The sequence below is a fragment of the Spodoptera frugiperda genome, chromosome 25, assembly GCF_023101765.2.
Source record: "Spodoptera frugiperda isolate SF20-4 chromosome 25, AGI-APGP_CSIRO_Sfru_2.0, whole genome shotgun sequence".
In the NCBI taxonomy this organism is placed as follows: domain Eukaryota; kingdom Metazoa; phylum Arthropoda; class Insecta; order Lepidoptera; family Noctuidae; genus Spodoptera; species Spodoptera frugiperda.
In genome coordinates, this window is record NC_064236.1 from 8671970 (window position 1) to 8696227 (window position 24258).

At 36.6% G+C, this 24258-nt stretch overlaps 1 protein-coding gene across 1 annotated transcript in view; it reads left to right on the forward strand.

The window, feature by feature from the left end:
- The window catches only part of LOC118267427 (nuclear hormone receptor FTZ-F1), a 69705-nt gene that overhangs the window by 34082 nt on the left and 11365 nt on the right, over positions 1-24258 (forward strand). The window contains 2 exon segments of the mRNA XM_035581416.2: positions 13382-13675; positions 22065-22687. Of these exon segments, the coding sequence (XP_035437309.2) occupies positions 13382-13675; positions 22065-22687 (917 nt within the window).

Below are 24258 nucleotides of genomic sequence, written 5' to 3' on the forward strand. Positions count from 1 at the left end.
TGTGTGAATCGGACACACTCATGCTCAGGCTCTCATGATTTGGGAATACCAATACCATAGGAATATGTGTCAAATAAGTGAAATCAGAAACAGATAAATAGATATTATCAAAGCCAGAAATATAATTCACAAATGTTAGGTAACAATTCAACATTTTGAATGTGTAGTCCCAATATCTTCGGAATGACTATAACAGGCGAATGAAAACAAATTTATAATAAACTGATAAAGCAGGCACAAATATTACGAAAAAAAAAAAAAAAAAACTATTGAAACCAAAATATAGTTTCTTCCTTGAGGAATACGTAGAGTCGAGCTTTTAATATATTACCTATGTACCTTTCTAACCACAATATAAATACTTACGAATTTCCCAATTTTTAAATAATTAAGATTAACATAGCCATTTCCATGCACGTAAGTTGCCTATACCACCTATTTTAGATGGACTTTACAGCAAAAAGCTCTACTTTTGTAGTCTTTAACAAGAACTTAGTTATCGATGTGTGCTATTTCTGTTAGCTGGTTAAACTGAGGTGACTACACTCGCTTTGCTACTTAAGTTAAAAGAAAAAACAAGGAGTATTAAAAACACACACCGTGTATAAGAACAACCAATGGAATAATAATTGTTCCGTGTACAAACCGCATTACTCGTTGGCCTTGTGAAGCAGGTAGAGAGAATGAAAAGTTTGACTTATATAGGACATACTTTATGCACCTATACGTTAAAAGTCGATACAAGGAAATTAAAAAGTAACCACACGTGTAAAAATAGAACTACTTTTCAATATGTAATGGAAAGTAGAAAAGGTTACGTTTGAAAACTCACGTAAACCTGTAGTATTAATAGTCTTCATTTAATACTAACTCCTTAGATTTTTGTTTAATTATCAGTACCCATTCATATTTGTATACAATACAGTAGGTAATACCGTGTCTGCAATGTGTACCTACGTGATTTAATTTTCTTTTTTTAATTTAATGTCATTGCCAGCACTCACTGTATACTTACTCTTCTCTGCATCTGCTACGGCATTAGGTTCACCTAATGTACGATTGGACATAAAGCTCGACTTTGTAGCATTACCTTACCTAAATATTTGTATTGAAACCGTTAATAAAATATTCAGGATAATCAGTAATGTAACATTAACCATTAATAAAATATCAAAAGTAGAGATACATATAAGTTGATGCTGGTGTAAAGTCATAGAGTGTAGTAAAACTGGTTTGAGTTTGACTCATGAAACATTTGCACCGTGTCCGCATTGTGTGGACCTTTTTTAATTTACGCGTTTATCTTTGAGTATACAGTAAAACTAAAAAAAAACACGGTTTACACACGTACATTATGGGCACGTCGCCGCGTCTGCGCACGCTGCACATGATGAAGAGCCCCTCTATGACTAGAAACTAGTTGAGAAGTATTCAGTTTACCTGTAATATTTTTTTTTACTAGTTTTGTCCACATTATGTGTAGCAAACCCATGCCAAATGTAAAGAAATAATTAAATACTTGATCTTGTGCTACCACAGTCAATTTGTCCCGCATGGCAGTCAAATCATTAATCTATTGGAAATCTTTTAACTGCTAAAACGTACGTACGTAGGTACATTCAATTTGGTAATAAAGCTGTCTAGACTGCTTGAAACCTTTTTAACAGTAGGTACCTACCCACACAGTGCTAACGTATATTTTAAGTAGCACTAATCAGAAAATGCACTTTATATTTCTAAATTAGGTATTTGCAAAATGTTGTTTAGTTTTCCTAACATTCTTTAAAAAAACATAAAATTCTGAAATCTTTTCCTGTCATGTCCTGATTGTTTGCTCAAAATAATTATGCGTTAAATATTGATGATGTTCATAAATGAACTCGTACTTAATTGTAGTACAATCGATAAAGCCTCTTTAAACAGCACCTGGATAAATTGTCACTTTTCTATTTACGTAAGACCAAAAATCAAATATACTTCAGATATTGACGTATCTAAAATTCTCTGAATAGAATCCCGCTTCAGTGCTTTTCATCCTACGAGAAAAACAAAAGAAATTATTCTAACACCGCAAATGAAAAGCAATTTAAATTGTTGCTGTGTTTTTAATAAATTTATCATTAATTAACTGGTGATATAGTTAATTGTTATGTAACAATCAATATAATTAATGGAAGAGTTGCAGGCAGAAGGGCGAACCGCATACTAAATTAAATTATACTAAAGTACCCAAGGGTTATATGTAGTATCGTTAATGTACCAAGTTGTTCACAACGTTGGTTTGTGTAGGTTATATAGTTAAGCAGCTTTGAACTACCAATAACAAATATAACAAATTTATTCAAAAAATATCAATAAACATAATATAATAACAGATTTTTTAGATTTATACAGTAGATCTTATGGATATAATATATTAATAAAAAATAATATTGTTTGTATTAGATCCACCCAAAGTACAACCCACACAGAAAGTAATTACTACAATTTAGAAGTCTACGAAATTCAAGTACCTACCTAGATAAATCTGAAATACTGAAGATAATTTTATCTTATTTATCTCGGAGCATCAATATGCTACATAGATTTTCCTCGTATTGTGTTATTGCAAAACTGAAATGTACTTGTAAGTAGGTCTTCAGCATTACAAATAGTAATTTTAAAGTCCAAATGATCGTTACCTGTTTACGTGTTGCCCTATATATTAGCAAGTCAGATGACATCATGCGACGTAAGTGAAAATGCGCAACTACATAAATCCCGTTTGACATCTCGTTAGTTATTCATATCTAACGGTCCCATCGAATATTCCTTATGAACACTGTCCTATATTTTACATGCAAGTTTCAACGCTTTCTTCATTGTGTTTAACTTAATACGACAGGCGCACGTTGTAAAACATGTCAGCATCTAGTTTGCATTATCTTTAGTATCTGTTATTTTATGGAAATTTCTTTGTTCGTATATGCGAACAATATGAAACAAATTGTCTTATTGGTCTTTATTGTTGTGTCTAGTTTAAAGATTCTTGGATTTTTAGATTTCTATCAGGATTAATGAAACCTTATTTTAATTCACCGTATAAATACATAGTATTAAATATTATTTAAGTATCTTAGAATTAAAAATGGTCCACTATAATCTCACTTACGGGCCTATCCTTCAAGTAATCATATTTCTTGATAACGTAATATCAATGGAGCCAGCTGCCACCTCCGGGATGGTGTAATGCCAGCCGCGCCGCGGTTATTATTCCCCTGACAACTGTGTTGTACCATATGATGAGATACTTTCCTATAGAAAATTACACTTTAATGGAATATTCGAAAATGTTTCAACTCCAAAATTGACTTAAAGATGGGTAGGACATTCGGTTTCTCACGGTAACTTCAGGTTTTTAGTGTTGCATCATTATATCTGTGACGACCTCATTTTCGTTCAGCAGTTTTTGCGTTGTATTGTAATGTTATTGTTGTTCTTTCAAGAAAATAAACAGACAATTACATCTGAAACGGAGCTAAAAAGTTAGTATTTCTTTCCTCTTAATAAAGGGAATAATACCATGAAATAAATAGAGGATTATAGACGAAAATGAACAAGTAATGTTATTTTAAAGCCATAGAAAACTTTTTTTAAACAGAAAACATAAGTTTTCAGAAGTATACAAGTTTGTATTTATGTTTTCCGTATACTTATATGGCTGTACTTATTTTTGGTACAAGTTATATTGGTTACACGTTGACGTCAACCTCACGTGTCAGAGCACTTTTTTTAATGAAAGAGTCCGAATTTACCTTCAACTGTAAATATAAAAGTACCTGAATGATTGTTAAAGTATAAAAAGCTTTGTTGATGCTCCAACTAAAGGCGTAACGGTTTATATTGAGTACTACCTATAATTGTAAGCTTAATTTAGGGTCTATTGTTTCCTCCTGAGTTTCAAACGTACCTACCGACTAATATTTGTTTTGGATACAATACTCTCTCACAAAAATATGTCATTTTTTGCACTTAATCCTAACAAATATGGCAAATGAAAGGATGAAAGTGTTACTCATTCATGCAAAATTTGCAGAAAAGGTAAGAATTTTGGGATATTTGGCATAGTTACAAACAGCTTACAACTTTCTAGTTTAGGCATTTAGTCCAGTCATTTGGTAGTTTTACCTGGAAAGTTTTCCGGGAGTTTTGAAAATTGGTGAATTTATAGATTTGGGTATGCTCTTTTCGAATTTCAACTTTGCCACCTCGTACAACCGCCGCTCGCGCCGCCATATTGAAAAAATGGCGCCTAAAAACGGTTTTTTATTAATATCTCCGTTCCGACGCATTTTACGAAAAAATATTTATCTACAAAATTAAACTAGAAAAAATTTCCTACAATTTATGTATTGATAACTTTTTCATAAAATCAATAGTTTTTGGCGTACGAGCGCCGCAAAGTATTATTTATCTGCACCACCACGTGTACAAAAAATGTGTGTTGTGTAGCAACGACTGTCGCAACCGAGGGCTGGGCTCGCTATCATTGCAGAGGTAAGTCCCCTGTTTGAGGAGTGGCTAGAGAGGCGCCATGACGTCCTCACCTACCGCCTGACGCAGGTGCCTACCGGACACAGGAATTTCGGTAGGATCCTGTTTTTGATTGGGCGGGAGGAAACGCCCGGGTGTCATCACTGCGAAGACCGCCCGGAGGACACGGTGGAACATATAACATAACACATATAACATCAGAAACAGGAACCTACCGAAACTAACCTGTTTTTACAACACACATTGTTTGTAAACGGTTTTTTATTAATATCTCTGTTCCGACGCATTTTACGAAAAAATATTTATCTACAAAATTAAACTAGAAAAAATTTCCTACAATTTATGTATTGATAACTTTTTCATAAAATCAATAGTTTTTGGCGTACGAGCGCCGCAAAGTATTATTCATCTGCACCACCACGTGTACAAACAATGTGTTTTTTTTTAATGTATCAATTCTTAAAAACTAATTATGATATCTCGTTCAAACCAATTTTCTTTGAAAGTTTCCATTAAAATCTACAGCATATATTTTTTTTAGTTTTCTTACTCACTTATTTTAAAAGTTAGAGGGCAGGACACATTCGATAGACCTCATTTTTCCACTTTGGAAGTGTCTATCTTTCAAACAATTGATTTTGACGAAAAATGGTTTTAGGAACCATGACGTATTTTTAATGGCCTATCCATAGACAACCATCACGGATAGGTTAGACGAAAAAAAAATTTTTGAAGAGGTGCAGTGACCGCGCGCTCTCCCCCTCTATCTCGGAAACGGTGCACCGTATAAAAAAAAGTTTAGACAAAAGTTGTAGAGAATTTTGTATTCTACAATATTGGTATTAAATGCAAATACCAAAAACCCATAGGAAATGAGTTATTTCCAAAAAAGCGCAAAAAAACGTTTTTTGGGATCTTTGGACCTTAAAATTTAATAGTTGCTTACACCCTACCATATGTAGGTTTTGAGACAAGTTTCAGGCAGTCAATATACAAGTATATACAAAATTACAGCTGGGTATCTCAAATTCCGAGGTGAAATCCTAATTTGACTGGACTAATAATACTTCGCGGCGCTCGTACGCCAAAAACTATTGATTTTATGAAAAAGTTATCAATACATAAATTGTAGGAAATTTTTTCTAGTTTAATTTTGTAGATAAATATTTTTTGGTAAAATGCGTCGGAACGGAGATATTAATAAAAAACCGTTTTTAGGCGCCATTTTTTCAATATGGCGGCGCGAGCGGCGGGTGTACGAGGTGGCAAAGTTGAAATTTGAAAAGAGCATACCCAAATCTATAAATTCACCAATTTTCAAAACTCCCGGAAAACATTCCAGGTAACCCCCTTTTTATCTACCAAATGACTGGACTAATTGTTAAGTTTGAAAACAACGGGGGCTAAATATTTAACTCGAAATTGAAATATTCTTTAAACGAAAATTTTCCTTTTGGGCCAAAAGGAAAATTTTCGTTTTAGCCTTTCTTTCTATTTAGGTATATAATGATGAAATAATTCCTAGACGCCCAATAATAAACAATAACCTATTTTCATTACTTACTTCATTTTTTAAGTTGTATATAAAATCAGGAGTTAGCTAGGTACCAACCAAAAAGAAAACTAACGATAAACAATTAAAAGGTTTTACAAAGAGACAAACGTATCTACTTGACTTAGATATACTTACCGCCGCACTCTGAGTCATTGAATGGTTACAACCCTGCAATTGTTTTCGGAACGAAATTGTTACTAAGAAATAGTTTAAGTAATCAATAAATGTCTTTGAGTACGACAAATACGGTAAGTCCGAGGTAGATGGTCAATCGAAATGTTTTAAGAATTCTTTCATTAGATGCCACAGATTTGAATTTAAATTTAATCCACTGCGCGGTGTGTGAATGTGGTGGTGGTGTAAAAAAGTACATAAATAAATTCTTAGTCTTTTGTTTCAACTACTGTGCAAATTTTATTGATGTTCAATGTTTTATTGTCAGTTTTTTTTTAATAATGGTGATATTATTGTATTTGTGGCAAAGTAAAGGACATACGAACAATAGTAGGATATTAGGTAAGTACATCAAAATTATTTATTTCTTGTCAGGATTTATTTTAGTTTCGCTGTGGTAATTTCTTCTTGAAAAGGACAGATGGCCAATTTTATTGCAATCGGTATATTATGTTGGTACCTATAGATCTGACGATAGGATGACTCTCTGACTGATGAATCTAAAAAACAGTTGAGGGAACTCCTCGAGAATTTACCTACAGCGATGACTCCGTGTTTGGTCTTGAATTTTATTTTTATTTCTGGCAGAGTGCAGGAAAAACTATGGCCAACTACCTCGGACTTAGCCTATCTACATTTCCTTTTCTAAAAGTGCCCGCTCATTTCTTAATCTCATATGAGTTAAGAACTCGCATAATAAACCAAAATCCATTATGAACTGTTTCTTAACACTCACACTAGACAAATAGTGCCTGCATTGCATAAATGCATATATCTTCGTATGATCAGTTTGAGTAAGTACTTGAGTATTGAGTACCTACATGACAACATAGCATTAGCATTATCAAATGCAGAATATCTTAATCGATGAAATATATTACTGTCAATCAACATTCAGCCTTTTTGTATATCTTAAAGTTAAATGATTGCGGAATGTATCTGAAATGAAGTGAAATCGTCTCATCTCAGAATCAGGTCGCCCGTTTCTTTGCAACTATTGGGTTGAGTAACCTAATTTGTTATTCCAAACATCTGTAAATTGGAACACATAAGTAATATACTTGCCTCTATGTGTTTACAGGACAATAAACGGTAACTTTATTTAAATACTTGACAGTATACGTAAATGGTGTTGATACTTGAAGGTACAATAACTTTGAACGTTTAATAAATAAACATTTATTCTTTGAACTTATTCTTTTCGGTTCAATGAGTGTTGCGACCCTTGGAAATCTGTATAGGTAGTATTGATAGACATTGAGAGTACTCTCTATATATAAGCTTACGTTCTATTGATGAAAATACCCATTAGGTATATTACATAATATTTGACTGTATGAAAAAAATGCGTGCTTGCGTAAAATATGATTACTATTAAAGCATTACGGAGAAAAAACTCTTTAAAATATTTAATAAATTTTCCTGTTTCCAAAACTCAAATATGTACCTTATTTTTCTACTCTAACGACGTGGTTCAAAACGGTGTGGATAGTTCGACCTATTGTGACGTAACGCAATATGTTGTATCGTGTCATAATCTGATTACAGTTTTATTTATATTTTTCATCGGGATCTGCTTTTTATACGTTAATAATAAGACAATTATTACTTGACTTAAACCGTAGATTGATATATTTCTCGACAAGAAAACTTGATGTAGGTTTAAATGTTGATAAAGATGTGACGTCACAAGCTAGCGCGGCGCCATCACATGCATGGAGAAGCGTTTTTGCAGATTATTCAAATTATCAATGTTTAATTCGAATTGTAGTTTTGCGTATAAAAAATACTATAATTTAAGCATAAACAAGAATTTGATCCTTTCGTCTATAAATAAATGTTGATATTTAGAGTATCTTTGCAATGCTGGGATGACTCATTAGATTCACTCGATGACTTCTCTCGCCTTGAGCGAGGCAAGAAGGAGTGTCAGACTCATCCTGACTTAAAACTACCCCGCCCCTACTCCTGCTTTTCGAGGCTCCAGATCAAACTGAGAACCTCCTTTTTTAAGTCGGTTAAAAAAGGAAGTGGTTTTCAGTTTGACCTGTATGCACGTAAATTTTCCTTAATAGGGACGTTGACCGCGTATGAAAATTAAAAATCTGTATTAAGTTTTTAAACTGACTTGGTCACTAACACTATTATCAGAACTTATGACGGGATATTTACCATGTTTATTTATTTCGATGAGTTTCCGATATTATCGATACAGTTAATCCGTGATCATGGCGCTTGAAACAGTGCCGAAATATCGGAAACTCATCAAAAATAATAAACATGGTAAATATCCCGTTAAAAATCTGTAGTCCGTGAGGTAATGTTATTACAATCCTATTGATTATTTAGTTGTGTAAGAAAACATTACTTAGATAAAATGAATCAAAGTATAGGAGTGGTAGCCAGCTCCCTACGTCATTTTTGGGTGTAAAATGTACCGAGAAGTGACGTCATTTGAAATCAATACATCGTCGAAAGTATTTCCGTAACAAAAAAATACGAGTCTAATGTTATTAAAATAATCTTTAAAATGGACATTAAAATATAACTTAGTCATATACCTTATTATCTCCTAATTGGTTGAACTGACTTTGATGGGGTTTTCAGAAGACGGAATTTTTTAACGTTGTTTATGAAAATTATTAGATATAAGTTCCATTGATTACTTATTACCTAATTACATATTACCTATGTTAATAAAGTAAAACATCGCGGTCTACAAACCCAAATATATTAAAAACATAGAATAGAGATACTGAAAATAATAATAATATGTAAATTATTTTACCCGTCTCACGCCTTAATTAAAAAAAAAAGACAAACACAAACATCAATGTGTTACGTATTTACAGAGCACATTGGAACGACGACACACCCCTATAACCCCTATACAAAGGAACTCCCCCTAAGCTTCACTCACCAAACGTCATCAAAATAAAATAAATTAGAAAACAGAATCGGGTGCAAACTGCATCTGTGACAGTGTTTACAAATGCAAGTGCAGTCCGTTGGTGATGGTCGCGGCATTCTTTGATCCCAGTATTTGACAATAGGCTCCCCTAATATTATACAATGGCTATATAAATAACACGTAACTGTCGAAAATTGGGTGTACTGTTATACTGTTAGTAAGTACCTGTACTGCTCCTGCCCCTTCATAAAAAGAGGCGTGGTGTTATGCATGTGCAATTTTTTTATCTCCGTTTTTTTTTTACTGCGTTTATAACACCGTACATGCCGAAATTTTAAGTTGCTCGTATCACATTTTCCACCTCAAATGATCTTCTTTGACTTTTTAAATGAAGATTGCCTTAGAGGTTGGTTAATTCCTTTTAGGTATAAGACACTGTGATGTAATTGCGTATCTACCAGAGATAACCAGTGAACCAAATGTGAATTGAACCAAAGTTAATATTACCAAAAAATAGTTAACCGCAAGGTTTTACAAAAACAGTTTGTCAGTGGTATCCAATTTCCACATGTTTATCAGCCTGAGTTAGTTGCATCTTCAGCGCAAGAAAGTTGAGAATGAAATAAACACTATTTTATAACTTCAAAATTTTAGGGAATCCTGTAAATGAGGAAAATTCACGAAAAAAGAACACCTTAAATATAGAAACTTACTCATTTTTAAAACCCTCACAAAGTTTTCCTGATGTAGTAACTGAAAAGTATTTTGGGCTTTTTACAAACCAAACAGGTAAACCATGCCGAGAATGTATGTCAAGTTCTAAAGCACGTCAATAAACAGAACATTCAATATAAAATGTATATATTTGTAAAATTCCTAGAAACGTATGCGAGTTTACAAATAAATCCAGCATTCATAATGTAAACACGGCCGTAGACGTACTATGTAGTTCATAGCGTAAAGCCTGTACGTACGTAATTCCAGGAACGAAACGTTATCATTGACCCAGTGACCCAATGCACTTGGCTCCGAAACCTAAAATGTTGCTCCCATTTCATAGCTCCCCAACCCCACCCCGTACTCACCAAATGCCACCCGGCGCCCACTTTAAATTCTCTTACTACCTTTACAATCAGTACAGTAAACGTAAATACCGTAAATACGCTGAAAAATAGTAAATAAATTACTCATACCATGCAATCCATATGTCGCGTTCTTTGAGTGATCTCATTGGCGTAATTGCATGCACAAATGCACAGGGGCATACCGATCTGCAAATTATTGTCATTAAGTTATCTTCAATTCTTATGTAGTCACAATTACCCAAGAAGTCACCCATCTGCCTACAAACCTGTAAAATCGAGTATACTTAAAAGTTGTTTTTTAAACTCGGGATACCAAAGTCCATAGGGTTATCAAGCTTGATACCTTTATTTACTCTTTAATTAAAAGCGAAGAGTTGTTGAAAGTAGGTTCATAAATCATTTTGGATTATTATTAGGTTAAATTTATTTATTATCTATTTAGAAAAAAATTACAGTAACAAAAAACATCCACCTTTAGTCCGGCTTTTTGATATCTAAAAAAAGTTTTTTTTGGGAATGGGATTTTGTGTATAACCGCTTTTAATGCATTCTACATAATATTCTTTTTATTTAAAAAATTGTTAAATAGCTTTTTAATTAAAAAAATATTCCAACAAGAAATCCTGTATCGTGGGTGCAGCATTTACAAACGCAATTTCACACGTTCATCACACTAGTCCCGGAAAGACAATTTGCGCATCACACAAGAATTACTCCGAGGGGGAACAGAACACGTGACACATTGCGTAGTAGCCGGTCGCCAAGCCACTGCACCAGTCGTGCAGGCATTCTATGTACTTTTATTAGGTGTTTACATTGTTAATACCATTGACATACATAACAAAAACTGCCTCTAGAAGTAAGAAAACAAAGAAAAGTGAGTCAATAAAAATATAGTCTAAAGCTGCAATAAGTAAATACTCGTACATCTTGATGACACACTGATACTTTGTAAAGCGATGTTATTACCGCAATATTACGATGCGTTACATCAATATGCGTCATCGAACAGAGAAAGTGTGACGTCAGTTGCGCATGAAGAAAGCATTGCGCGTGCGACTCGGCGAGGCTCACTCTTGCTTTCGTCTGAGGTCGTGGCGTCTGTGCGATAGCGAAAACGGCATACTTCGGGTATACCTACCTTGCCGACGCTTTTCATCCGGTATTCAGGTCTTGATTATGAAATCGAAACTATTGAGTCATTGTGGCTTATTATGCACGATATGTAGTTCCATGTTGTTCTGTGTTTGTAAAGACAGCAGTTTCGTTATTTGGCCATGTTTTACGTACGCAGGCCCTTTGATAGGTCAATGTAGGATAGATCTGGACTTAGACTACATCTAGTTTATTATAGCATAACCTTAAGGACACTACGTAGCCACAGATACTAGATATGTATACTTAGACTAGTGTATGTGTACCTTCTTACATTGAGATCGTATTGAAGTCAATCCTCGTCCGTTGGCGATGTGTTTAGTGCTGTAGAACACGTCGAATCGAATTACATTGCGAATACAAGGCTGTCACAGACAGTCACTCGTTCGTGACCTGTTGACTGATTTTAACAAAATCCAGGTCAAGATCTTTATTTCGCTTTTGATATTGAATGGCTCTCGTTATGACTTAAAATTACCTACGTAAATTTCGAATACGTAATTGCTTATTCACAAATATTCTTGCTTTTAGTAGGTAGACGGGTGCCTCGAATTCATCATGGAAACATAATTAATAATAATTTTATGTAAACAAGTTAGTTTTGCTCTTTCATAACTTGGTTAAGTACTAAGTAGTAAATTATTAAAAATATTGTGAACTAATGAGAACAAATATTTTTTTAGAAATAATGGGATGAGTGTTCATTACACATAAATCCATGAATTCTGATTTTTTTAGGGGATTTCAGGGAAGTTTGGATGGTTATAGGGACAAGCAGACTAAAAGTTTTATTCTGAAAAATATAATGCATAACACACTTTAAAAGGTTATGGTGGCCACCAATTACAAGAAACGAGTTATGTTATAACAATAAGAAAATTAGCAAAATAAGTAAAGTTGGTGTCTCCGAAAATAACGAAATTTTCAAATACATGGTTAAAATAAATCCTAATTATAATAGAAAAAAATTATGTAAATCATCGGTATTTGATTGGAGCATCGTATGGTAGTTTGTGTTTTGAAACTCTGGTAGGCAATTATTATTGACGGTGGGTTGTCATATACTTATTGCTGCAATTACGTACGGTGAACACAACTCATAATCGAATGCAGTGCGAACGTAAACATTAGCTCGGTGTTCGCGGCAACCCTGCCCTGCTGCGGCACTGCGCGCAACTGGGTCAGTGGGCCGCCCCCCGCGCCGTCCTCCGCCCGCTCGGTGGCGCAACCGCGCGAACGCGCACTAACATAGACCTGGATCGCGGGAAAGTGGGTCACCGACTCACTTTCACTTATTACATGGGCTCCTAATCGTTTTCCATTGTGCGAGCGGGCAGGGGCCTGCGGGTGGCGGCGGGGCGCGCATGCGGGAGGCGCCGGCACGCGCGCCGTTGTCGCCGGCCGGCTACCCGCCAGTCGATCGCGGTACGTCTACCGAGCGGCACGCGTGCCGCTTGATGTTAAAAAATACTCATTGCGATCGTAACATACCACGCGCTGTCAACACTTTACGAACAGTAGTAATAATTACTTCGGTGACTGACACAGACGCTTAACGCTTGTTAAATTCTTAAACCGCTCGTATTGAACAAAATGTGTTGGATTTATGTGCTTCCTACTATAGTGCTTGAACAGGTGCAACCCACGAGCGGTAGCTAGTGTTGCGGCCAGACCGCTAGTGAACTCGGTGACTGTGTGAACGTTGTTGCGGTTGAACGCCGCTGTAGGGATTCTTAATAAACAGCCGCACCACGCGGCCGAGTATGACGATGGACCAGCAAACAGGCCTCATGTCCCTCAATATGTCCCCGTTTGATCTGAGCCCAGGGCCTGAAGGGTCTGGTTCAGGTGGGGGTCCCTCAGGTGCCTCGCAGCAATACGTGCCGCAAGGCGCCGCGTATCAGTGCCCTCCTGAACAGCAATCTTTCGGATATGCAAACTTGGACACATCCTATCTATTTCCAACAGGCGCTGGTGGCGAACCAGGCGCTTATTTGCCAGCAGCCGGCACAGTATGCGACCAAACCGACACTAAGGATGTGATTGAAGAACTTTGTCCCGTTTGCGGAGACAAAGTCAGCGGTTACCACTACGGGCTGCTAACGTGCGAGTCTTGTAAGGGATTCTTCAAGAGGACCGTTCAAAATAAGAAGGTGTACACGTGTGTCGCTGAGCGAGCCTGCCACATAGACAAAACACAGCGGAAGCGCTGCCCATTTTGCCGCTTCCAAAAGTGCCTCGACGTTGGCATGAAACTCGAAGGTGAGTAACTACTTTTTATTTGTCTTATCATCTAAAAATATATTTTCATTCATTAGCGAAATATATCTTCCATTCAATGTAAGTTTTTTTGTCATCAATTCACATAGTCATTACAGGGTGCGTCCACAGCAATTCAAGTGTATTCGATAGATCACAGCTGATTGATCTAAATAAGATTACATCATTTAATACAAATTAATACAACAAGTCCTGTAAACTTGCTACTTCGTTTGTGCTATAATGTTGAAGTAACGACTACGGCGGCGATTCCCCCGCCGACCTTCACCCACTTAGTAGTAGAGGTCGACCCTGAGACGCTGCAGGGTGTCTGAAACAGACGGTGGTAAAGACTAGACTTAATCTAATGAGAGCAAATTCGTTTTAGCCACCACAATAATAATTTATATTTTCAACGATATCATAACGTAACAGATGCACCTTATTTATTTAATGATCGTTTCTAACGCAATCAATCACTGCACAATAATTTTAATTTTCTATAGACAGGCATTAAGTCTTCTATTAACTGTTGAATCATTTCTGGAAAATTGTGCCGATACTAGCAATAATTACATATGGTATCAAATTAAACGTACTTACTAATTGCTACGCAATATAATGCATAATATAATTATTATTAATTCACATTGTCTTTTACCAGTCTATTGTGATATTATATCAATGTATATCAATGTATTAAAATATCCTTTAAAAATGTGCTCAATCTTTTGACGTATGTGTATTTTTTCATTCATAAATATTACACGATCATTACACATTACACGATCATTGAAACCTACAGGATATTCATAATTTAATCATTTATCGTTCAATTTCATATAATTATTATGATAATTTTATATGAATAACTGACTTAAGTTATCTATACTGTCCAAGGGTGCGGTTACAGGTGGATGTTTTGAAGGTAATTTATACATTAACTTGTAGTTAGGCGATCGTGTGGGGCGGAGCTTGAAGTGCGGATCGTTCTAAATTTAAAACGCGCGCGGCCGCAGAGCGCCCTGACCTACTTGCGAGCGGGGCCGCGATGCGGCGCGCGCGCTGACTGTGTTAGTGCGTACACGTTAATGCGCCGATGTGTGTGTGAGACATTCGCCATTGCGCGTTTCGCCAGATGCTGTGATGTTTGCAACATCTAAAATGTAGTCTAATTTTTTAGACAAATCCCATTTCAGCTCATAGGGCACATCTTGGCCTAACATGTAACACTAGATTTTCAAGAACCCACATAGCATTACAAGGATGTCTTACGGATAGGACGACAACATGGAAGCGTTTTATGTTTTTATACTGTTATAGGATAAAAACCAAAATTATGAATCTCAGTTATGTTTAACCACAGGAACTTACACTATTTATGTTAATCCAATAACCAAATGACTAATAAAAATACCAAATCTATTTTTACGTTATATACATTTAAAAACATACAAATACTTGTTTCAATCATTTAAAACACACCTTAAACAAAGAATATTTATCGCAAGAGTAATATGTCAGATGACACAATTCACACAAATAGTTGCCTGACCCGAATAATGGCTGTTGCGAGAGCCTCGCACCGCCTGCCCGACCTGCAGCAAGCCTTGTGCAATGCCAACGCTACGGTATTAAACCAATGGACTCTTAAATGCTAGTTTTACTACATACAGCTTCATTTTTAGGGAGTTAAAGATCTGAAAAATGAGTTGGATACATTCCTTTGTGAACAGTCACAGTATTAAAAAATAGTAGTATTTAGGATTATTTAATTAAAGTAATAACAATCCACAAATTAGTGGATTGTTCGTTTTCAATTTATTAAATCAGTTATAAGAAAAAATAAAAATGTTGCTAACTTAAAACAGTTAAAACGGCCCAGTGAAATTACCCATGGCTTACGTAAGCAGCCCCAACATGTGTAAGTAAAGTTGCGGTAATAGCTTGCTGCTAAAATGTTAAAATTTCTTTCCAATCTTTAATTTATGCTAATTAGCATCAAAACCGATTGATGTCTAGTCTAATACTTTATCATAAAATTACATTATATCTGATTTGTGTAGTAAGTTTAGTGGGGGTTGCGGATCGGGCGTGCGCCGGCGACTGTATCGTGCGTTTCGACACAATCGACCGTCGTCGGTGGGGTACGCTGCGCAAGCGTCGTTTCACAAGACGTTCGGTCGACCTGTCGCAATGGGCTACCCAAATGTGACCTGGACACGTATCACGTTACTTATTCGTGTACATATACATACGCCGAATATCGGGAATAAATCCTAACCGAAATATTCAATTAGGTACTTTTGTTAAAATCAAATGCAATTGCAAAATACACATTTATGTATATCTCAGCTCACAGTATGTTAAATAGTAAAATAATATTGAAAACATGTTTCAAAATGAAATTCGTATGAAATTAGACCCGTGTAACAACGAATCGAATGAGTTTGCATCATGGTTTTGTACGACGCGACGCTTATGACACAACATGACGATCCGCATTACCTACATATGGTAATTTCAGTGTTTTAGAGATTTTGATGTCTTAATTTTATAAATTTTGTTTTTGTATAGAACGTGGGTTTAGAATGTGCATACTCTACATAATTAGCATTCAGTATACGACTATGATTTCAATCATATTATTTGAGAAAGCAACTCGATCTGAGCTTACTCAGCAGTTACAGCAACAGTATCGTTAGTAAGCCTTGCGAACAAGTTACCAATTTGACTCAACAACATTTACATTCTTAAAATATCTTCATGCAGTAATTAGTTCCTCCACAATAGTGATGCGGCCGCGACCGGTAGCACGGTGCAACGGACCACGGTCGACGAATAATGATAGTTGTTACACGGCCTGCTGCTTTTATTATTCACTCTTTTACGTAATAAAGGTTCTTGTGCGCAGGACTAATACAATTTATCAAAGAACACTGCGAAGTTTCCAATGGGCAGTACGTAATAATATTACTGAAAATGTAGGATTATTTTTTATTATCCTCACGAAATTACACAATTCAGACAAACTTTTTTAACAAGACAACTTAAACTTAGTCTCGAACATTTTGTATACAACTATATGCCCAAGCCTTAACAACTTTTGCTTGGTTATAGTAGTCAAAAACCGTTAATACCATAGTTAGAAAAGTAAAATTATAAAAAATAAACAAATCTTTTGACGCTGATAGTAACGAGAACTAAGCACCACCAGAAGAAATAAATGATGCGGCAGTCTTTGGCGATATAATACCTTTCCGTTACATGGAAGATAGAACGATGGACACACACATCCACACTCAATATTTTCCAAATGTAATATTTCTACAACCAAAGATTGCTTGCTGGTTACGGACTAACGAAAAGCTCTGTGTACCACAAAATGAGTCATATACTACTTTTTACTGCATAACAACATTAACTCGCTATTTCGATTCAATTTGGAACATTAACTCTAGTTGGATCCAACTACTAGTACCTAGTTAATCAAATTAGAATACATAATTACATTTCCAATAGATATTTTTCTTCTATTGGAGCATACTAGGCTAATAAGAATCATCACAGAAAGCTGGCCACATATTTAAAAGTTGCAGAACGCTGAAACTCAGAGGGTTGGACGGCCGCGGACAGCGACAGATGTTAGATCACAATAATAAAAACTCGCGCGCCAGCCGACTATTTCGGCGCGCTGCCTTGACCCGAATCGAGTGTTTCGACAGAGCGGCCTCGTACACCGGGCCTTTCTATTTTTTAGGCATTACCTGTCGTATTATTACGACAGTTCTACCAACGCCGCCATCTTGGTAGGATTTTGGTGCGCAGGCGCTTCAAGCACGCCTCCGTGGCGCAAAAACCGGTTTCGGTGCGTAAAATCATGTTACAAAAGTATGCGCATAATAGGTAGTTTCCACTGTGACAACATCACAACAGTACTTTTTTTTATTTTACTTGCATCGAACATCTTGTGTTAAAAATTGGTTCTACTGCTATTACTAGATCCTATAGTTAGATTGCGACTGTCTGGCGTAAGAAGTTGTTCAATTTTCAAATCTGGTTGGATTCTTACTAGGACTAAATTACACTAGGTATTGATGAGATCTTGACATAGTTAGGCGGATCATCGCGGGTGATTTATCTAGGTTGTGTAACGATCGTCGCTGCCGCTATCTGGGCGCGCGATCGAGTGCGTGCGGGCGTTCGGATGCGATCGGCCAGTTCCGCCGGTACTCGGACCGGAGGGGACTGACGGGGAGAGGAGGGGCATTGCCAGCCTTGACCAAGTTTCACCGAGTCGTCGGTACAAGGAGCGATCCCCACCTCTTCCCGTCCTTTCGGTACATACTATTTTTTATCTCGTTGACACGATTACTTCATTTGACGGCCCTGACGCGTATGCCAAGGTCGATACTTAGGTAGTGACAGGTATGAAGCTAGATTTTTAATAGTGATGCAGGGGGTCTTAGTTTCTGCCTAAACGTTCCCACATTCGGATGGTATTACCTAGACATGATGCGTTTCCATGACCTCTTTTCCAAGGTCGACCTTGACCCATCTACAACTGGGGCAGATCTACAAATAACTTGAGAATCCGAGGTGAACTCAGACGTATGTATCTATTTCTGCACACCGGCTGTTTGTCACAGCGACGTATGTTTTTGATTTGTAAAAATGACCTTGACCTTGATCTAGTTTAGTCTTGTTATAAACGACTGACCTCGTTTACCGCATTATCGGCTGCTATACGCTATGTGCTCATTATATTTCACATTAGAAGTTTAAATCAAAACACTGAAGTTATCCATTCATATGCCACTATTCCTAAAACGTCTACTTGTCCCCTTGTCCACCTTTCATCACATTTTATTGAAATCGAATTCAGCTTAAATAACAATAAATTGTATTTACCACCGTAAAATATTACTGACGTACAATGAAACAAAAACTATAAATCACCACAATGTAAAGTAGACGGTGTTATAATATTCATTCATCATAAATAAATTTCCCATTGGTTTCTACTCGCATAGTACATATATAATGTCTGACATACACAAATTAGACGAAACAACCACTTTTCATCAATTTACGGAGCACTATTCCAGACCATGCCAATACAAAACATAAAAAAATCAAGCCTATTTCGTTTTTTGACACATTTCCGGCCTCTACAATCGATCTCAAAGACCCTTGCTCGGCAGTTGAGGTTGTGACCAAAAAGACAACACAAAATATATTCAAGCTAAACTAAAAGCCAGAGGTAAAAATATTTTAAAGAAGAATCCCTCACAGCCTCGTCCTAGATGATTAGTTATTGTATAATCACTTTGTAAACTTAAAGTTTCTGATCCGTTACATGCTCCAACTTAGAATTTGGTGATAACCTCAATTAATTCTAAGATATTTTTTGATAATAAAACAAAGAAATTCATTTGTTATCGGGCTAATCTGATAGGTTTGTTATCACGTTTTGTCCTGTTTATGACGGACGAACTTAGCTTTTAGTACTTAACGAAATATGTCTTCGTTCTTATGCTAAATTTTAAAAACTAGTGAAACAGAATGAATATTTGTGTAACCAATTTGGCAATCATATACAGAATAAATAGAAGTAGACAAGATAAAGAGGCTAAGAGCCAAATTTTTATTTTGAAGCCAACGGGTGATGTAAGAGCCAACCAAGAGATTTCCAAATTTGACAGAGACCGAGCAGCAATACTGCAGTAATCGCATCGTAACCTACGAAACCTTTAAAACTGTGATCTCTCACTACAGAGGAGGCTCACGGACCAGCGGTGTCCAGATCTTAAGACAAAAACACTTTACTAGAGGTCTCAATAACTTTTAGTATGTGTCAATATGGTACATACTTTTCGAGCTACGTTTTCTATTACGACATGTTGACATAATCATGTTAATGTGCATGACATTCAGCAAGCATAATATCTTCGTCGAATACTCGACGTTTTGCTTCGCAGTAAGAATAGTCAAAGAGGCTACTCGTGACTGATGGGCTTGATAACATCGAGTCGATCAATCGATTTTATTCTTTATACTGAATTTTTCTGTTATTGCTATGTGTAAAAAGTATCGATAAATAATTATGAAGTCTTTCCGAAACACGTAAAAACTAAACTGCATGTTCAGGTAGCCAAAATCAGCACTAAGTATTGTTTAAAACTATTTTGCATTAATTTTAATTAAAAAGTAGAGAAGAATGAGAGAAATTAAACAAAAAAGCGCGATTAGATACTTGACTACATCATTCAAGTCACTAAAACTAACGCAGTCTGCGTCATCAATGTTACAAAACATTATCGATGACGTACTCTCACTCTCATGTTTGTTATTGTGGTAGTGCAGTATTTTACTGACACTTACTCACATAAAGTAACTTTGTTACACAACTCCATTTTATTTTTCTGCAATTAAGTAATATTGGAGACGATAGAAAAATGAACTTCTTTTAATAAATACTTTTACTAAAACCAAACAAGATGTACTCAACAATCAAGAAATTATATGTAAATTAAAAATATATAACTTCTATGCATATTAAAAGAACACATGATAATGAAATTCACTAATATTATTTATATATAGACTTATGTCTCACTGGATGTAAAAGAGCGCATACAAACCTTTCGTGAAACGACCCGGTCTGCAATACGAAACTGATGGAATTGCACACAGCAATGCTTAAATCCGTTACGCTCGCCGTCTCTGTTAAACCCTTTAAGAAACCCTGTAAGTCTGTCTTTATCGCGCAGTGCCGCGTTGGCTACAATAAAAACTGGTTGTTATTTTTAACTCGTGAGTTGGGCGGACCGCCGACTTACTGAAAGCCCCTTTCCGTTCCAGGTTTAGTGTTTAACTATACTATGTCTATTGCCTATGCAATGTACCAAAATCGAAAGCATTAAATGTCCTAAAGTACTTCACTTTACTAGTTTTTATAAATTAGTCTGATAATTCCTAAAAGTAAGCCATTTTGTCCATAAAAAATAGATTGCAGCGCACACTGAATGTGCTACTCGCTAAAATGCTGCTTTTGCATTTCAATTGATTAGTTTTGCGTAATTTGTTAGACTTGAGACATTTGAAGCGGCAATATAATACGATACAATCATTTTAATTATTCAAATTAATGCAAAATTTTAAAGGTTGCATTTCGCGGGTTATTTCTATCTAATAATTTGCGTTCATATAATAGTTATTCTATGGTCTATGAACGCAAATTATTTTTAAATTAAGATTGGTAAAAATGACAATACAAAACACATCTATTCAATCAATAAAAGTAAAAAATTGATTGAGTTTTACATTTAATTAAACACACTGCTGGGTTTTTGTTACTTTTATGCGTCTTTGTGGTCTAATTTATAAAAAACTCAAACATCGAACTACAACAATTTTACGGTACCTATTAGACATGACAAATAATGTTGCGATTCAAGTAATTAAAAAGTATATGCATAACAATCACGTTGCATATAAGCACAATCTGCATAATGTAAATAAAACCTGCGGTGTGTTTCAAAGTTACAACTAAACAGCTGAATTATCACGTTTTATACTTGAATGCAATTTACCTAAAATACTTGAACACGTTTTATATAAATGTTGTAGAGTTTTATGGAATAACTTAAATAATAAATAAGTTGTAGTTAAATGAGCATTGATTACAAAGATGTCAGTCAGTTTCGTGTACAAAGAATCGGAACAAACATAAATTGCTGGTATCGCGATTCGCAAGGAGCGCCCGGCGTTCGGAATTTGGAATTCAGCCAGAATCATAAAGAGCGGTCGACTCTGCGTGTGTTATGAGGCCACCGTCCTAAATTTCAAGTTATTAAATATTTATTGAATGGCAAACAATTACTTACAGCACTAAACCGTGACGTAAGAATATCAAAGCGCTAAACATAAATATTCTAGGTATAATCTCTGATAATATAACCTAAATAAGTACAATTTATCTTTGATCAATAAGTATTTATCACTCATCATTATGTGAATCACTAAAAATATTAGCATAACAATGGTTTTTCGCCATTAAATTTAATTAATGAAGAAATTCAAATTTGCTGCTTTATTTAAGTAAAAAATGGATTCCTCTTTAGAATAGTGGGTAACACAAAGCAGACTTAATACAGCCACCTGTAAAGTCCGTATTTAATACTTACAAAAGATACTGAGCTGATCCGTAGCTGTTTTTATGCCGTCGACGCACCCAAATTAGAACATCATACTGCCTATAATAACCACCAAAAATGACCTAAATATTGTTTGAATTATATCACAATTACATATTTAAAACTAAAAAAAAAAAATATTCTTTGAGTTTCAACATTTACGTCTTATTTAAATATGTTTTCTTTTGTTTCAGCTGTTCGAGCTGATCGCATGCGAGGAGGTCGTAACAAGTTCGGTCCTATGTACAAAAGAGATCGTGCCCGCAAACTGCAAATGATGCGACAGAGGCAAATCGCAGTGCAGACTTTACGTGGCTCTTTGGGAGATAGTGGTCTAGTGCTTGGCTTTGGGCCACCTTACGCAGCGGTTCCAGTCAAGCAAGAGATACAGATCCCACAAGTGTCATCTCTCACATCATCGCCAGAGTCTTCACCAGGCCCAGCTTTGCTGGGTGCGCAGCCGCAGCCGCCCCAGCCTCCGCCGCCACCCGCTCACGACAAGTGGGAAGCGCATTCGCCGCACTCCGCCTCTCCAGACGCATTTGCGTTTGACGCACCAGCCACAGCAGCCGCAACGCCGTCGAGCACCGCCGAACCCACAAGCACTGAATCCCTACGAGTCTCACCCATGATACGCGAATTCGTACAAACTATTGATGACCGCGAGTGGCAGAATTCGCTATTTGGGCTCTTGCAGAGTCAGACGTACAATCAGTGTGAGGTCGATCTCTTCGAGTTAATGTGCAAAGTATTGGACCAAAACTTATTTTCACAAGTGGATTGGGCGAGAAACACCGTGTTCTTTAAGTATTTAAAGGTGAATTTATAGATAAGTATGAATATCCTGTCCCAAATCCCTGAACCCCTGTCCTGGTGTACACCAAATTTGCTTGCGAATTTTACGCCATTGCGCTACTGCATTGTTTACTATTCTTTACAGTCAATTGTAAGGCATTGCGAATGGTTATAGTGATTTGCGTACTAACAGATAGTGACTAGTTACGATGTGTTTGTGTGCGTGTAAGGGGCGCGTGTGACGCAGCGGGCGACGCGGTGCCTCTCGCAATCGATACGCCGCGCCGCCCGCGCCGCGCCACCAACTGGGTCAAGTTCCCACGACAAGCGTGCCGCCAGCCACTGCGGTCGCACTTCAATTCCATATACAAAACTACAGACAAGTCATTATTATTGGAAAAATGTTGTGTAAAGTTTAGGTTTGTAATACATTGCTCGGTACGATACTAATAAATAATTATTTAATAGGGTTAATTCTGTCGGTAATCAATCATAAAAGTAAGAGAAAACCACAAAGTTCACTTTTAGTTCACTGGCGGAGCTTACCGATTATATGCGCTTGTTGATAAATGAAAAATACTAGCATGTGTACACGCGTGTCGGGCGGGAGTTAATCAATCAACAGGAGTCAATCGGCGAGAAGCGGGAGCAAGTCGGTGGTAGCGGCGGTGGCCGCCGCACCGTGGTCGTCGTACGCTTACGCAAGAGCCGCAGTCGGTCATGTGGGCGAGCGACGTTGCCACTCTGCGCTCGTCGTTCCGTCTCACTCCCACAGACAGCCTCCACTTCACAACTAGCAATTTTTGTTTGTGCTAAAATGACGCGACATATTTACGACCCATTCTCGGAATTAGGACGATGGTGAACGAAGATATATTATATCACTGTATATAGAGACTGTTTACGGAAATAATAGTATTTGGAAGTGCTTTACATGTTACACAATTTTGGCTTGAATATAGGTCGACACAAAATTGACAACTCGTTTCGAAACGTCGAAAAAAAAACGATGTGTAGCTGCTAAAGCGCTAAGGGCGGGCTGCGGGGGTAGAGGGCGCGAGATGTTGATGACCTAAACTTTCCCCAGACGGATGTGATGTAACGGTGCGGGCACGCGGGGCGGCAACGCTGCACTTTCGCCGGCGCACTTGACACACTGCCCGTGGCCGAGTTGCCGCGAGAAAGCACTTTTTACCGCGACGCGTAACCGCCGGTAACGGAGACGTAACAAGTTCTGCGGCCTTTCTTCGCTTTCTCTTACGTAATACTAATTGCGATTAGTCACATAACAGCACGATGAACTTGAGCCGCCGCGTATTTTCATAGTGATATCGAACTCGTAGATATTTTTAGGTTATCGGTTTATTAGCATATCTACTCATTTATTAAAAATAACAGACTTGATACACCACACTTAGCAGGCTTCTGTGAAGCTTTATTAAATTAGGTTGCTTATATTAATTTAGATTACCGAAAATAGGGATTTGTAACATATTTAGTCAAATATTACGGCATAAGTTTAGTCCATAATCCAATTTTTTTAAATGTTAATAGCGTAGCGGAGAAAAATAATAGTTTTGGATCAATTTGGGA